At 42.0% G+C, this 17264-nt stretch overlaps 2 protein-coding genes across 2 annotated transcripts in view; both read right to left on the bottom strand.

Annotated features, from left to right (window-relative positions):
• Nucleotides 1–17264, bottom strand: part of LOC309550250 (uncharacterized protein) — a gene marked incomplete at both ends in the record, with an annotated part of 974848 nt that overhangs the window by 475704 nt on the left and 481880 nt on the right. The gene's annotated exons all lie outside the window — the stretch shown is intronic.
• On the bottom strand, nt 709–2273 carry LOC309549804 (gastrula zinc finger protein XlCGF66.1-like; the record flags this gene model as incomplete). The annotated part of the gene is made up of 4 exons (XM_082250307.1): nt 709–782; nt 1644–1767; nt 1854–1988; nt 2190–2273. The coding sequence occupies 4 exons, from the start codon at nt 2271–2273 to the stop codon at nt 709–711; spliced, it is 417 nt and encodes a 138-aa protein (XP_082106433.1).

Raw genomic sequence — 17264 nt, 5'->3', positions numbered from 1 at the left:
ACGTAGACATATAACCCAAAGCCACTTTAGGACTGCAGATGGCTTCTCTGGGTCCATCGAAAACCTGGCAGCACAAATGACATAACCGAAAAATTGAACCTGTTCATGGAACTTGCACTTATTCAACTTGCAATAGAGGTTGCTTTCTCTCAACCTCTGTAGCACACAGGAGAGACATCTGTGTGGAGGTTCTCTAGGGATTTAGAATATATGAGTATATCACCTGGGTAAACCACCACACATTATGGCAGCATATCTCAGAGGACATTTTTAACAAAGTCCTGGAAAACAGCAGGAGCGTTGCAGAGACCAAAAGGTCATTACGAGGTATTTATAGTGTCCGGTCCTAGTATTAAATTTCCATTTGTGACCCTCATTAATCCTCACAAGATTGTATGCCCCCGCAAATCGAGCTTCGTGAAGACCGATGTTCCCTTGAGGCAGTCAAATAATTCAGTTTTCAATGGGATCGGATAAGTTTTTTTAACAGGAATGTAAATGAGACCCCTATAATCGATACAGAGACTCAGTTCACCACTCTTTTTTTTTTTTCCCACAAAGAAAAAGTCGGCACTGGAAGGAGAAGAGGATTTGCGGGTGAACCCCTGGGATAGTTAAATCGCAGCATCCATTGCCTTCTCCTCTGGGTCAGACAGAGAGTAAACCCGGCCACGAGGAGGAATGGCACCGGGATTGAAGGACAACTGTTCACTCAAAAGGCCGATGTGCCAAAATACCGGCCTGACCTTTGTCAAAGACATCACAGAATTCATGGTACTCTTCTGCCAATAAAGAGACTGAAGACGTGCACATGATCTTAATTACTTTCTAAAAAGATGTATTAGTGCATTGTGGGGACCATGACAAAACCTCAGCATTACGGCAATTAAAAGAGGGATTGGGCCTCTGTAACCAAGGATAACCAATGACAACTGGGTAATGAGGTAAGGAAATCACTAGGAATTTTAATTATTTCATGGTGAAGAGCCCCTACAGCCATGGTCAACGGAGTGGTTTCATGGGTCACATGGGCAGGCTGTAGAGGTCTCCCATCAAAAGCCTCAATGGTAAGTGGGGAGGCACGAGGCTGCAGTGGTATTGAGTGCTTCAACACAAAGTGCAGTTAAAAATCACACCTTTAATTAAATAGCAAAAATAACAGTTCAGGAACGTAGTCAAAAACAGAAGCCGGGGTTTGGATGCAAGAACAGGTAATCAGAGGAGCAAGGATCAGGACACCATAAGTCAGCGTAGTCAGGCGAAACAAATCAGGAACAGGTATCGGAAGAGAAGTCAGCCACGGCAAGTCATACACAGGAACACAATGGAGAGCATAGACCACGCAAGGGCAAGGAGGAAATGAGCTAAGCTACTTAAATAGCAAAATGGGGCTGGCTGTAGGTTGGACTAATGAGGCAGGTAATGGTAACCAGGTGAGTCACTGTGGTAACGAGCGGCTGTTAATTAACCGACAGCTAAGCAACTTCTGAGCTCTGAAAGAAAAGAGCTGCTTGTTAAGTAGCAGGAGCCCAGCCCTGACACACACTGACTGAATACATTGTTTCTATGTGTTTATCAGATGATGGGGGATCTAGGTGGATCCTCCGTATTGCTCTTTCCTTTACAATAAAGTCTCCTCTTACCCGGTGATGTGAGGGGCGGCTGATTCTCCATCATGACGTCCTTGTAGAGATCCTTGTGTCCTTCTAAATACTCCCACTCCTCCATGGAGAAATAGACAGTGACATCCTGACACCTTATAGGAACCTGACACACACAATGATACAGTCACCATCCAGACACATCCCTTGTCTGTTACTGGAAAATGTCCCAGAATTCCCAGCACTGCTCACCTCTCCTGTCAGCAGCTCCATCATCTTCTTGGTGACTTCTAGAATCTTCTGCATGTTGTGTCTCTCAGGTTTTAGGGAGTCACATGGAGGCACTGTGATGGTCATATGATCACCTGACTTCAGAAGAGGAAATCTCTGTATTGGAGAACCAATAGGAATATCATGTTAGAATCCCAGAATCCTCCTCACCTCTCCGGTCAGGTCTGTGTTTTATTAATAGAGATAAGAGTGATGTCATGTGACCTCCCAGAATCCTCCTCACCTCTCTGGTCAGGTCTGTGTTTTTATTAATAGAGATAAGAGAGGTGTCATGTGACCTCCCAGAATCCTCCTCACCTCTCCGGTCAGCAGGTAGATGATCTCCAGGGTGAGGTTTAGTATCTTCTCAGTCATGTGACTCCGGTCCTCCTTCATCCTCATTCGTTCTGTCACTCGATCTATACAGGTTTCTGTCTAGACAGGTAAGGATAAAAATATATATGTAAGTGCAGGAATGTTCTGACCCTGCAGGTGTTGTTCTAGGTTTCCACACTATATATGTGTGTATCATCATCTGCTGGAGATAAAAGAAATCACATTGACTATGGAGGAAGAGGACGGACATGAGGGGGGGGGGGGGTTATTGGGTGTAAATAGAAAATAAGATCTTATTACCTCATCTGCTGTCTCTTCCAGCAACGTCTTCACTCTACTTCCTCCTTACTCACCTCTCACCCGGAACTTCCTATTAATACCTGACATCACTTCCTGTCTTCTATTGAGACTTCCTGTCTGGGTAGAGGTGAGATCACCATCTTCTGGAGCTCAGAGGTACTGCAGCCCCAAGAAACGTCTCGTAGTGTGAACACAGCCTTGTGCTGTGTGTGTATGTACTGTATATCTTTATAGATGGGGCCATCTCCACTCCCACCAGGGGGGGGGGGGGGGAGTATATTACTGCCTAATACCATCACACGCTTGTCCCCCTCTTTCCTGGCCAGGCAGGCTGCATGCTCGGATTAACAGTTTGGTGTTTATTTCGTGGTTGACCTCACACATCCTCCAATGACAACTCATATGGCTAAGCTCATGAAGGCCATAACAGGCAAATAGGTGGTTCATTATCAGGGCTTGTTTTCTCAGAGAATAGGTGCAGGAACTCCCCCTTTCTCTGCCTCTACCCACCTCTGTGCATCATTCCTTGGTTCCACCCCCTACCTACCTCCAAGCACCATTCGTTGGTTCAACCCCCCTACCCACCTCAGAGCACCATTGCTTGGTTCCACTCTCTACCCACCTCCCAGTTCCATTCCTTGGTTCCACCCTCTACTACGGATGGCCTTGCGGTTCAACCGGCGGTCGGTTCGCGGCTAACTGTGCTTGTTCGTAGCCCGCCAATTTTGCGAACACATGGCGTTGTTTGCAGCGGCCATATTAGTTTACATTGGGGAGATCTTTGACCCATGACACAGCTGTCAGGTGGAACGGGATAGCCAATTGAAACATTTCAGCACATGGACATGCCCCCTACCTTATAAATAGATCAGAGCTGGCGGCCATTTCACATTCTGCTTTTTGTCAGCATAGGGAGAGGTTGGCGAGTGCACCAGGGACAGATTGCCAGTGACACAAATAGCTCTGTTAAGATCCACAAAAGTCCTTTTCAGGGCTGGTATTTGGTATAGGTTTACTGTCTCTTTTCAGTGTAGGGACAGGTATGCTGTGTGCACCAGGGACAGATCGTCAGTGACACAAATGGCTCTGTTAAGGTCTACAAAAGTCATTTTAAGGGCTGCTATTTGGTATAGGTGTACATTCTTTTGTCAGTGTAGAGAGAGGTTTGCTGTGTGCACCAGGGACAGATCGTCAGTGACACAAATCGCTCTGTTAACGTCCACAAAAGTTATTTTAAGGGCTGCTATTTGGTATTGGTGTGCAGTGCACTATATAGGGGTGTAATCCACGTATAATATACTTTGTAATATAGAAAGCATATTATAGTGGATTTGTATCGTGCACTGTGCAGCATTGTAACTGATGTGGTGACTGAGCGTTGCTGCAGCAATACTACAAACAGTGACAAAAGCACTTTTAATGTATTATAACTGGTGTGATAGACCAGTGGCCCCCCAATACCACATATTGAAGTGGGGAGTTATTTAACAGTATACTTTCCTAAGAGTGTATTGTAGTCCTGCAAAAATTTGTCCAATTATTTGTAGAACTGGTGTGATAAAACTGTGGCCCCCAAATACCACAGATTGAAGCAGGGTGTTACCTGAGTATTCTTTGATAAGTGTATTTGTGTCCTGCAACAATATTGCCTCTTTTGCTGCGTTAACTCTGATACACACAGTGCCAAACTCACTGGCCAATTTTTTGAACAACTGGTGTGATAGACCAGTGGCCCCCCAATACCACATATAGAAGTGGGGTGTTATTTAACAGTATACTTCTCTAAGAGTGTATTTTAGTCCTGCAAACATTTGGCCTCTTTAGCTGGGTTAACTGTGCTACACACAGTGACAACAGTTACTGGCCAATTATTTTTAGAACTGGTGTGATAAACCTGTGGCCCCCAATACCACAGATTGAAGCGGGGTGTTATATGCCTTTTTCCAGATATACTGCGATTCTCTAGAGACTTTTGTCACAGGGTAATTTAAAAAATGAAAGGCAGAGGAAGAGGCAGGTCCTTACTAGGGATGCACCGATCCGATATTCGGATCGGAAATCGGCCCTGATCTAGGAAAAATAGCTGGATCGGAGATCGGTAAAATTTAGCCGTCCCACGGGCCGATCCAGGGCGTCGCAGCACCTACATCATTAATCAGCCTCACGTGTGTGTGTGTCGGGTATGGAGCGCGCCAAAGAGTCCGCAGTGTGGAGATATTACACACTCGCCACGCCAACGAGTTCCACAGCTGTTTGCAATGTCTGCAAAGTTAATGTTTCGAGGGGAGGTGGTATAACAGCAAAGTTCAATACTACAAATTTAATCAGGCACATCCAGAAACATCACGCTAAGGAGCACGCTGAATTCCTGCAGCTCAACAAAACCAAAGCAGCGGACAATACAGCCCAGCAGCAACAAACTTTGCAGATTGCATTTCAACGTCGTGAAAAGTTTCCGATGGAAAGTATGAAAGCATCAGCAATAACACAGAAAGTTTTGGAATTCATTGTTTTAGATGGTCAACCAATGTCAGTTGTTGAAAATGAGGGCTTCTGTCGCCTACAGGAACACTTGGAGCCGAGGTACTCTCTTCCATCACGCAAGTATTTTTCTGAGACCGCAGTGCCAGAACTGTACAAAAAAGTTTTCCAACACGTCTCAAAAGAGATTAAAGATATAAAGGCTATGAGCTTTACTACAGATATATGGAGCTCTGATGTGTGTCCAATGTCGCTTTTAAGTTTAACAGTCCACTGGTTGGACACAAGCTGTACACCGCACGGTGCAATGCTTCAAGCTAAAAAAATGTATGGTGCACACACCAGCGATACCATTTCAGCTACAATTAAGGCTATACTTGACCAGTGGCACATTCCTTTGAATAAAGTGCATGTCATACTCCGAGACAATGCAAGCAACACGAAAAAGGCCATAGACAAAATGGGGGTACGGAGCTTAGGCTGCTTTGCTCACAGCTTGCAGCTTGTAGTCAATGAGGGGCTACTGTCACAACGGAGTGTGAGCGATGCCATTGCAATCGGTAGACAAATTGTGGGGCATTTTAAACATTCTCAACTTGCGTATTCAAGGCTGCAAGATATCCAGCTCCAGATGCAAATGCAACCTAAACGCCTGCAACAAGACGTCAAAACAATGTGGAATTCTACGTACTTGATGATACAGAGTCTTCTGGAACAGAAGCGAGTCCTCTGTGCTTACATTGCTGACCATGATGACCTGCCCAGTACACCGACCACTAACCAGTGGGCTTTGCTAGAAAAAACTAACATTGTTTTAGCACCATTTGAAGAGCTAACAAGGAAAGTAAGCTCATCAACTGCCTCCACCGCTGACGTCATTCCAGCTGTCACCGTCCTCAAACGCATCCTTGCTAAAGAAGGCAATGCGGATACTGGCATCAAAACAATGAAAACAACCCTGCTTCAAGCTGTCAACAAACGCTTCGACACTGTGGAAGATGAACCCCTATATTCACTTGCCACCCTGCACGACCCGAGATATAAAGACAGGTAAGTGAAGATTGTGTAACCTAACTAATTACAATTGCCCATCAAGTGTTAGAATTTTAGACAGTGTTCTTGTGGAGAGGAGAATAAAATATATCTATCATATAAGAAATTTGAATGACAATGATAATGAAGAATTGGGAGGGTTCCCCTGGGGTGGGATTTTTTAGGCACAAAGATTTATAGAAATATTAAGTATAGTTATAATATTTTATTATTTTATTTTATATATTATTTAATAAAATATTATAACTATACTTAATATTTCTATAAATCTTTGTGCCTAAAAAATCCCACCCAGGGGAACCCTCCCAATTCTTGTATTACCAAGGGATGTGGCACACTTTAAGAACTCTGGTCAAGAGCACACCCATTTTGACAATGATAATGAATGACAATGACATAAATAATTCATGTATTTAGGTCTATATATTAATATTATATAGACCCAATAAATGAACCAATGTCATTGTCATTCATCATTATCTGATTCTTCTGACTATTATAGATTTTTACTCTCCACGACCACAATAACACGTCTGCTAGTGCTACTGTATTTGATGAGATGCCATGCCATGGTGCTGCAAATTTAAAGATTTTGAAATTCCAACACTTTATGGCACTAAAATTATGGCGCTGATGGTCGATTAAAGTTATATATAATTAAATATATATATAACTAACTTTTCAGCCTCAGGTTAGTGTCATGAAGTGTTTCATAATCAACCTAGCCTACGTTTTTATTTCTGTTTCAGATACTTTACAGGTGCGCAATCTGCAAAGCGTGCAAAAGATGCACTGACAGCGGAACTAGAGGAAGACTTGAGAAACAGCAGAGCTGGAGCATCACAGGCCACAGAACCACAAGACAAGGTCCCTCGGGTGGAAGCAGCAGCAGCAGCACCGAGCAGCTTTATGCAAGAGTTTGACCACATTGTGGAGGAGTTTGAACTAGATCCCAGTGCAGCAAGCAGCTCGAGCCCTGCGGTGCAACTGCATGGCTATTTTGCTGAGAAAACCATCGCTGCCTCAGACAACCCATACCAGTTCCGGGGAGTCAACAAATAGAGATTACCTTGTCTTTCTGCCACTGCCACAAAATATCTCTGTGCCCCCTGCACTAGTGTAGAAAGTGAGAGAGTGTTCTGTTCACAGTTTGTGTTTGTGGATGAGAAGAGAAATAGACTTACACAGCAGAGAGAAGAGAAGAAATGCTTGTCTAGTGTCTACAAATCTTCTTGAGGAGCTGAGAGAGAATTAAGTGACCATTCGGGTCATGTTTGTGTCATTGTCATCATGTGTGACTGTGAATCAAGTCAACTTCTTGATCACACAAACAAAAGGCATTTTAATGTGAACAGGTAGTCCAGTGTCACTGCGTCACACGCCGACACCACCATTACTGTGTGATGGTGGTGTGACACTGGACTACATGTTTGCATTATGCTATTTTGTATGTGTGATCAAGTTGTTGTTGTTCTTGTTCGACCAACTTTTGGTCAGGACAGGAATCAGCCTGCCCTGCAGTGTCTGCACTAATGCAGAAAGTGAGAGTGTGTATGTTGTTGCTGGTGTTGTATTGCCCCCTGCACTGTCTGCCACTAATGCAGAAAGTGAGAGTGTGTATGTTGTTGTTGCTGGTGTTGTATTGCCCCCTGCACTGTCTGCTACTAATGCAGAAAGTGAGAGTGTGTTCTGTTCAGCACAGTTTGTGTTGTGGATGAGAAGAGAAATAGCCTTACACAGAGAGAAGAGAAGAAATGCAATCTTCTTGAGAGAGGCTCAGAATGCTATTATGTTGCATTTTTTTATTTAAATTCCTGTTTGCACTTTCCAGGATGTTGCACTTTAGTTTACAATGTTTACTGTTTGATTGCTATTGTATGTTCAAGCAATAAAGTTTTTTTTCTTGTGACTACATTTTATTCTTTGTGTTTGATGATGTTTTAGATTTTTAATGCACATTTGTTATATTGTACAGTGCCTTGCGAAAGTATTCGGCCCCCTTGAACTTTGCAACCTTTTGCCACATTTCAGGCTTCAAACATAAAGATATAAAACTGTAATTTTTTGTGAAGAATCAACAACAAGTGGGACACAATCATGAAGTGGAGCGAAATGTATTGGATATTTCAAACATACCGATCCGGAAGTATTATTTTGTTATGAGCTCATGAAACAGTACTTCCGGATCGGACTCAGGATCGGCGATTTCACAAAGCAAAAGATCAGGATCAGGACCAAAAAAGTTGGATCGCTGCATCCCTACCCAAGATTTGATGGTACATGGCCCTGTCCATCGTCCCTTTGATGCAATGTCCTGTCCTCTCCTCTTTGCAGAAAAACATTCCCAAAGCATAATGTTTCCACCTCTATGTTGGACGGTGTGGATGGTGTTATTGGGGGCATAGGCAGCATTCCTCCTCCTCCAACACGGTGAGTTGAGTCGATGCCAAAGAGTTCCCTTTTGGTCTTCTCTGACTACAAAACTTTCACCCAGTTCTCTTCTGATTTATTTAGATGTTCATTAGCAAACTTCAAATGGGCTGTACATGTGCTTTCTTGAGCAGGGGGACCTTGCGGGCTCTGCAGGATTTCAGTCCTCCAAGGGGTAGTGTGTTACCAATTGTTTTCTTGGTGACTATGGTCCCAGCTGCCTTGATATCATTGCCAAGATTCTCCCGTGTAGTTCTGGGCTGATTCCTCACCGTTCTCATGATCATTGAAACTCCACGAGGTGAGATCTTGCATGGAGCCCAAGACCGAGGGATATGGACAGTTATTTTGTGTTTCTTCTATTTATAAATAATCACACCAACTGTTGTCACCCTCTCACCAAGCTGCTTGGCGATGGTCTTGTAGCCCATTCCAGCCTTGTGTAGGTCTCCAATCTTCTCCCTGACATCCTTGGACAGCTCTTTGGTCTTGGCCATGGTGGAGAGATTGGAATCTGATTGCTTCTGTGGACAGGTGTCTTCTATACAGGTAACAAGCTGAGATTAGGAGCACTCCCTTTAAGAGTGGTGATGAAAGGGTAGGGTGTTGGCGCTGCCTAATAATATGAGTGTGCAAAAAATGTTGGTAAGTGATATGACCAAAAACTATAAGTGCAGTGTAAAAATATGAAAATATATAAAGGAATAACCACACTATAAGATATATGAGGTATAAATGTCGGTGGACAATGAAAGTGATAGGTATTAATAGAAAATAGTTAGTGATGAGAAAGATCTGGAATATTATCTAGATCAAAGGAATATATGCAAAAAGTGTATTGAATATATAACATAAACTGAATACAATCTTATTCGTGCAATATAGACTAATGAATAAATTAAAGTGCTCTGTGCATAACAAAATACCCCATTAATACCGCACACTGTGGTATAGAGGAGACTTGAATTACCTATATTGGACATTTGTTTTCTGTCGCTGTTGGATATTATATATTTGGTTTCACTTGTTTTCACTCACCTCTATACCACAGTGTGCGGTATTAATGGGGTATTTTGTTATGCACAGAGCACTTTAACTTATTCATTAGTCTATATTGCACGAATAAGATTGTATTCAGTTTATGTTATATATTCAATACACTTTTTGCATATATTCCTTTGATCTAGATAATATTCCAGATCTTTCTCATCACCAACTATTTTCTATTAACACCTATCACTTTCATTGTCCACCGACATTTATACCTCATATATCTTATAGTGTGGTTATTCCTTTATATATTTTCATATTTTTACACTGCACTTATAGTTTTTGGTCATATCACTTACCAACATTTTTTGCACACTCATATTATTAGGCAGCGCCAACACCCTACCCTTTCATCACCATTCACATATAGTCTCTGGACTATAATTTAGGGAGGCTGCAGCCTATATTTTATCATTCACTATTTACCAACGTATTATACATATATACTTATATATTTATATATTTTTATATATATATTTCTTTTATATATCCTCCTTTTTTATCCAATTAGAACATTAGCGCAGAGTTTTATATCTTTTCCCTTTAAGAGAGTCCTCCTAATCTCAGCTCATTACCTGTATAGAAACACCTGGGAGCCAGAAATGCTGATTGATAGGGGATCAAATACTGATTTCACTCAATAAAATGCAAATCAATGTAGAACTTTTTTTAAATGCATTTTTCTGGATATTTTTGTTGTTATTCTGGCTCTCACTGGTAAAATAAACTGACCTTTAAAATTATAGACTGATCATTTCTTTGTCAGTGGGCAAAACGTACAAAATCAGCAGGGGGTCAAATACTTTTTTCCTTAACTGTAGCCCGTAAGCTGATAGCCTCACGTTGGGTTTCACCCAGTCCTCCTACCCTCGGAGACTGGATCTGGGAAATGGATAAACCTCTAATGTTTGAGAAATATATTTAATCTCAATGTAATGTCTCCCGGAATTTAGAAAAAGAGTTGAAACAATGGAAGGATGCATCACGTTCCAATTTTTCATTTTAATCCTAACTCTAACGTATAATAAAGGTTGGGTATGTTCTCTCTTATTGGTGGAGAAGGACAGGTCAGGGACAGCCTGGTTTTCAGTGCCAGGTGACTTGGACTGTCCACAGAAAGGAACGAATTGTCTCACAATGACACGATGTTGTGTTGTTGGGGACTGGAATGGAACTGGGGAAATGGAACTGTCTAGAACAGTGGTCTCCAAACTGCGGCCCAGGGGCCAGATTCTCTTTGCTTGCTTTTATCTGGCCCTTGTGGCAGAATTCCTCCCAATGACACCAAGGATGGGGCACTGCGTTACATTAACTGAGAATTGCGTGGTTGTGTGACGCTGTACCCAAATAAAATTGATGTCCTTTTTCCCCACAAATAGAGCGTTCTTTTGGTGGTTTTTGATCACCTCTGCGATTTTCATTTTGTGTGTTATAAACCGAGAAAAAAAAGACGATTTTGAAAAAAAATAAACAATATTTTTTTATTTCTGCCATAAAACATTCAATAAAAAAAAATGTGAAAAAAATCTAATTTCTTAATCAATTTAGGCCAATTTGTATTCTGCTACATATTTTTGGTAAAAGAAAATTCCAATAAGTGTTTATTCATTTGTTTGTGCAAAAGTTATATCCTCCACAAACGATGGGATATTTTTATAGAATTTTATTTTTTAAATATTTTCTAGTAATGGCGGCGTTTAGCGACTTATAGCGGGACTGCGACAGAGGTGGACAAATTGCACAGCTAACTGATGCTTTTTTTGGGACCAGTGACACCAATACAGTGATCAGTGTTAAAAAAAAATATGCACTGTCACTGTACTAATGACAATGGCAGGGAAGGAGGTTAACATCAGGGGGGGGGAGAATCAAAGGGTTAAATGTGTTCCTAGGGAGTGCTTACTCACTGTGGGGGAGGTGCTTTAACTGTGGGAAGGCAGAGATCCGTGTTCCTGCTTAGCAGAAACACACAGGAAGCTCGGGTTGCCACCTTTTCTTCAAGCCAAACCCGAACACTTCAGCCACGTACGGCAACATTTTATTTTTAAGGAGGAACCCTGTGCACTCTGATGTAAAGGGGAACTCTAACGTAAGGGGGTTTTTGCTCACCAAACCTCCCACTTACATCAGAGTCGCCAGCATTTCCCCTTTAATTTGGGTTCCCAAAGCCCCCCTTACATCTGAGTCCACAGAGCACCCCTTAAATCTTACCTTAGTGTACTTTCTCACTTGGAGGCACGAGAGAGAAGGGAGAGAGGGCAGAGACTTCAGTCACAGAGATTGGATGGTGAGCTCACTCACCCGAGGATGGAGGCTCAGGCATCAAAGCCTTTCATCCACGATGTATCTGCCTGTTGCTGATCTTTAAACTTCCAGCCCACACATCCCTTTCCTGAAGCACAAAACACCAGGGATTGGAGTGTGGGTGGGCAGACAGAGGGGTAGGGGTGGGAGGAAGAGGAGTAGAACAAGCCCTTTCTTCTCTCCTCTCTGTGTATGGGGGTGGGGCCGGTGTGTACATCTATGCACTCAGTGGTTGTGGTACTTGGTTATTCCGGGAGCCACAGTCCATTCTGAATATTGTGTCTGGATTTCAGGTGGCCTAAAACCCAAACACATGACTCAAAACCTGAACTGTCCAGGTGAATCCTAGATAGGTGGCAACCCTACAGGAAGTGCCAGCAAAGTGTAGTATTTGCTAATGAGACCAGCTCATCAAGGTGTTACATTTGTTGCCGGGGGAGGAGCTGTGAAGGAGTGTGTGTATATATATATAGACATACTCATTAGCTGGTCTAATTCATTAGCTGCAAGTACTCCATTGCAAGTACAACATTTTAAGTACAGTGAATGAGATATTGCAGGAGACTGAAGAGATACTGAAAGAGATTGGCTTGGAGTTTTGCAACCAACTCATCTGTGTTTCTTTTTGCTGACCATTGCTTGAGAAGAGGAAAGGAATTTGGTCAGGTGTCTGCTATTGTGCATTTGCTAATGAAACCAGCTCATCAAGGTGTTACATTTGCTGCCAGGGGAGGAGCTGTGAAGGAGTGAGTGTATATATAGAGACATACTCATTAGCTGGTCTAAATCATTAGCTGCAAGTACTCCATTGCAAGTACAACATTTTAAGTACAGTGAATGAGATATTGCAGGAGATAGTCAGGAGGTAGGCTGGAAGGTGGAAAAAAGAAAAAAAAAGGTAAGATTTGTTTGACTTAAATTTACAAATTTTCTTATTTTTTTTTTCTCCTCTTTAAAATGGCAGACTTGGTTCAGTGCAGGAATTGTTTTGCATTTATTTCATGTTCCACTCTTTGGAGATTCGGATGCTGTCAGATCTGTAGACAATTCTCCTTACTGCAGCAGGAAATTGCATTTTTGAAATCAGAGATATTTAAATTATCTGTTAAACAAACTCCAGCTGGGACTGCTGCAATGCCACTGCCACAGAGGACCCCCAGAAATGGCAGATGGGTTACTGTAGGTTCTGGAAGACTTAGAGTGGTAGATAGAAGACATGTCCCACAGTCGGTGGTTCTCCAAAATTCATTTGCAGCACTCTCAGAATGTAAGGACAACATGGATATGGACTCAAGCACAGAGGGTGAGAAACCATTGACTCCTATGTCTAATGTATGCAAGACTGCAGCCAAGGACAAAAAAGATAAAGTGAAGTCTCAAAGGAAGCAGCTGTTGCTGGGTGATTCAATCATAAGAAGTTTGGAGCTTAAAGAAAATGGTTTTGTGAGATGTCTCCCTGGTGCTACTGCTAGGCGAGATAGAAGACGTATTATTAATATTGTTAAGCAAGCAAAGCAGGAAGGGGACGTGGATATTCTTGTCCATCTAGAGACAAATGACCTGGCTTGCAATGAAGTGTCAGAGGTGAAAAAATCTTTTATCACACTTGGTAATGACATACAGGATTTTGCATCCACCATTTCATTTTCTGAAGTTCTGCCTGTGCATAATGTTCAGAATGATAGGCAGAGGCGCATAAAGGAGTTCAACATATGGCTTAGTAAATGGTGTCAAGAGCAAGGATTTGGCTTTGTTTCTCATGATAGCTCTACTTGGAATAGAAAGGAACTGTACAAAAAAGATGGTTTGCATCTTTCTCTCAAAGAAACAAATGTACTTAGTGAACAACTCCAAGAATTTGCGAAAGAGTATTTAAACTAGGAAGGGGGGGGCAAAAGAGTGAAAATACAAGAGTCCAATTGCCCCCCGAAACAATGCCAGAACAGGTCAGAAGCACAGAGGTTAAGAAATGATAAGCTCAGAGTCCTGTCTACAAATGCTCGCAGTTTAGGTAAAAAAAATCAATGAACTTGGGTCAATAATGGCATCTGAGAATGTAGATTTAGTGGCTGTTACGGAGACATGGTTTAATGAAAGAAATGACTGGGACATAACCATACCAGGATACTCTTTATACAGAAGAGACAGAGAAGGCAAGAGGAGGGAGGCCATTTTGGATTTGGTATTCACAAATGGGGATTCGGTATATGATGTCATTGTAGGCGAAACCTTGGGATCTAGTGATCACCAGTCAGTGTGGTTTAATATAAGAACTGTGTCACACCACACAAAAACAAAAGTTTTAGATTTTAGAAAAACAGACTTTTCAAAAATGAAATTAGTCATAAATGAGTCCTTATCAGACTGGAACGGATTACATGGAGTCCAGGAGAAATGGGACTACTTAAAAGGTGCATTATTGAAGGCAACAGAAAATTGCATTAGACTTGTCAGTAAAAGCAAAAAAAGGAAGAGACCACTGTGGTTCTCAGCAGAAGTGGCCCAAATCATTAAAAATAAAAAGCTAGCATTTTGTAATTATAAAAAAACCCAGAGCAATGAAGATAAGGAAATCTACAAGATTAGGCAGAAAGAGGCCAAGCAAGTTATAAGAACTTCTAAAGCGCAGGCAGAAGAAAAACTAGCTCAGTCTATGAAAAAGGGGGATAAGACATTCTTCAGATATATAAATGAAAAAAGGAAATTAAAACAAGGAATAACTAAATTAAAAACAAAGGACGGAAGGTATGTAGAAGAGAATAAAGGGCTAGCCGACTGCCTTAATGAATACTTCTGTTCAGTTTTTACAGAAGAAAAAGAAGAAGGACCTCCACTTGAAAGGATGACTAATGAATCGTTTGATGCATGTGTCTTTACAGAGGAAGACGTTCTAAGATTGCTGTCTAAAGTGAAGACAAATAAGTCACAGGGTCCTGATGAGATACACCCAAAATTATTAAAAAAACTTAGTGGTGAGCTGGCAAAACCATTAACAGATTTATTTAACCAATCATTAGTAACAGGAGTCGTCCCGGAAGATTGGAAATTGGCAAATGTCGTGCCCATTCACAAGAAAGGTAGTAGGGAGGAATCGAGCAACTATAGACCAGTGAGTCTGACATCAATAGTAGGCAAATTAATGGAAACCCTATTAAAGGATAGGATTGTGGAACATCTTAAATCCCATGGATTGCAAGATGAAAAACAACATGGGTTTACTTCAGGGAGATCATGTCAAACAAATCTTATAGATTTTTTTGACTGGGTGACTAAAATAATAGACGGTGGAGGTGCAGTAGACATTGCATATCTAGATTTTAGTAAGGCTTTTGACACTGTCCCACATAGAAGACTTATCAATAAACTGCAGTCATTGAGCATGGACTCCCATATTGTTGAGTGGATTAGGCAGTGGCTGAGTGACAGACAACAGAGGGTTGTAGTCAATGGAGAACATTCAGAACAAGGTCATGTTACCAGTGGGGTACCTCAGGGATCTGTACTGGGACCAATTTTGTTTAATATCTTCATAAGTGATATTGCAAAAGGCCTCGATGGTAAGGTTTGTCTTTTTGCTGATGACACAAAGATATGTAACAGGGTTGATGTTCCTGGAGGGAAACGCCAAATGGAAAAGGATTTAGGAAAACTAGAAGAATGGTCAGAACTCTGGCAACTGAAATTTAATGTGGATAAGTGCAAGATAATGCACCTGGGGCGTAAAAACCCAAGGAAAGAATATAGAATATTTGACACAGTCCTGACCTCAGTATCGGAGGAAAGGGATTTAGGAGTAATTATTTCAGAAGACTTAAAGGTGGGAGGACAATATAATAGAGCAGCACGAAATGCCAGCAGAATGCTTGGATGTATAGGGAGAGGTATAAGCAGTAGAAAGAGAGAAGTGCTTATGCCGCTGTACAAAACACTGGTGAGACCTCACTTGGAGTATTGTGCGCAGTACTGGAGGCCATATCTCCAGAAGGATATAGATACTCTAGAGAGAGTTCAGAGAAGAGCTACTAAACTAGTACATGGATTGCAGGAAAAAACTTACCAGGAAAGGCTAAAAGACCTTAACATGTATAGCTTGGAAGAAAGAAGAGACAGAGGGGATATGATAGAAACTTTTAAATACATAAAGGGAATCAACTCGGTAAAGGAGGAGAGCATATTTAAAAGAAGAAAAACTACCACAAGAGGACACCGTTTTAAACTAGAGGGGCAAAGGTTTAAAAGTAATATGAGGAAGTATTACTTTACTGAGAGAGTAGTGGATGCATGGAATAACCTTCCTGCAGAAGTGGTAGCTGCAAATACAGTGAAGGAGTTTAAGCATGCATGGGATAGGCATAAGGCTATCCTTCATATAAGATAGGGCCAGGGACTATTCATAGGATTCAGATATATTGGGCAGACTAGATGGGCCAAATGGTTCTTATCTGCCGACACATTCTATGTTTCTATGTTTCTATGAAACACTGCCACAGTGTGGCCAATTTTATAACTGCAGCTACCTATATTGTTGGGAAACAATGCCACCGTGTGGCCAATTTTGTAACTTCAGCTCAGCTGTATTGCCGGGAAACACTGCCACCGTGTGGCCAATTTTGTAACTGCAGCTCGTCTGTATTGCTGGGAAACACTGCCACCGTGTGGTCAATTTTGTAACTGCAGCTCGGCTGTATTGCTGGCAAACACTGTCACCATGTGGTCAATTTTGTAATTGCAGCTCGTCTGTATCGTTGGGAAACACTGCCATCGCGTGGCCAATTTTGTAACTGCAGCTCGGCTGTATTGCCGGTGTCCTGTCGAATAATACCTCCCGTCGGAAAATGCATCCCACGAACTGCGCATGCACAGTAGGTGATGTCACTCCAGCTGACTTCTCCGATCAGCTGGGGTTGATGTAATCGTTGAGCATGCACAGTCCGTCGGATGCATTTTTTGACGGGAGAGACAGAGCGGGTAGTATCTAATGTCAGATTCTGCCTCGCTCGTTGTACTATCTGCGCGTGTGCGGGACGGAACGGCTTATTCTTATGTGAGATTCATATTGACAAATGGCGGAATATTAGCCGATTACAGAACAGTCACACAGCTCTTACCGGGGCACATTAAAGAGGCACTCTCTTTACCGCACGGGGACACTGATGTAAAGGGGAGCTCTCATGGGGACATGGATGTAATATATAAATAATAAAGGGGAACGCTGACTGGTATAATAAAGGGGCACTCTGACTGGAATATTAAAGGGGAACTCTGACTGGAATATTAAAGGGGATTTCTGACTGGAAAAAATAAAGGAGAACTCTGACTGGAATAATAAAGGGGAACTCTGTCCCAAATAATAAAGGGGAACTCTGACGGGGACGCTGATGTAAAGGAGGACTCTGATGGGGACACCGATGTAAAGGAGGACTCTGACAGGGACACACT

The sequence above is a fragment of the Pelophylax lessonae genome (genome assembly GCF_965119305.1).
Source record: "Pelophylax lessonae genome assembly, chromosome: 3".
NCBI lineage: Eukaryota > Metazoa > Chordata > Amphibia > Anura > Ranidae > Pelophylax > Pelophylax lessonae.
The sequence above is the reverse complement of the archived record's forward strand: the minus strand, read 5'-3'. Positions and strand labels throughout refer to the sequence as shown.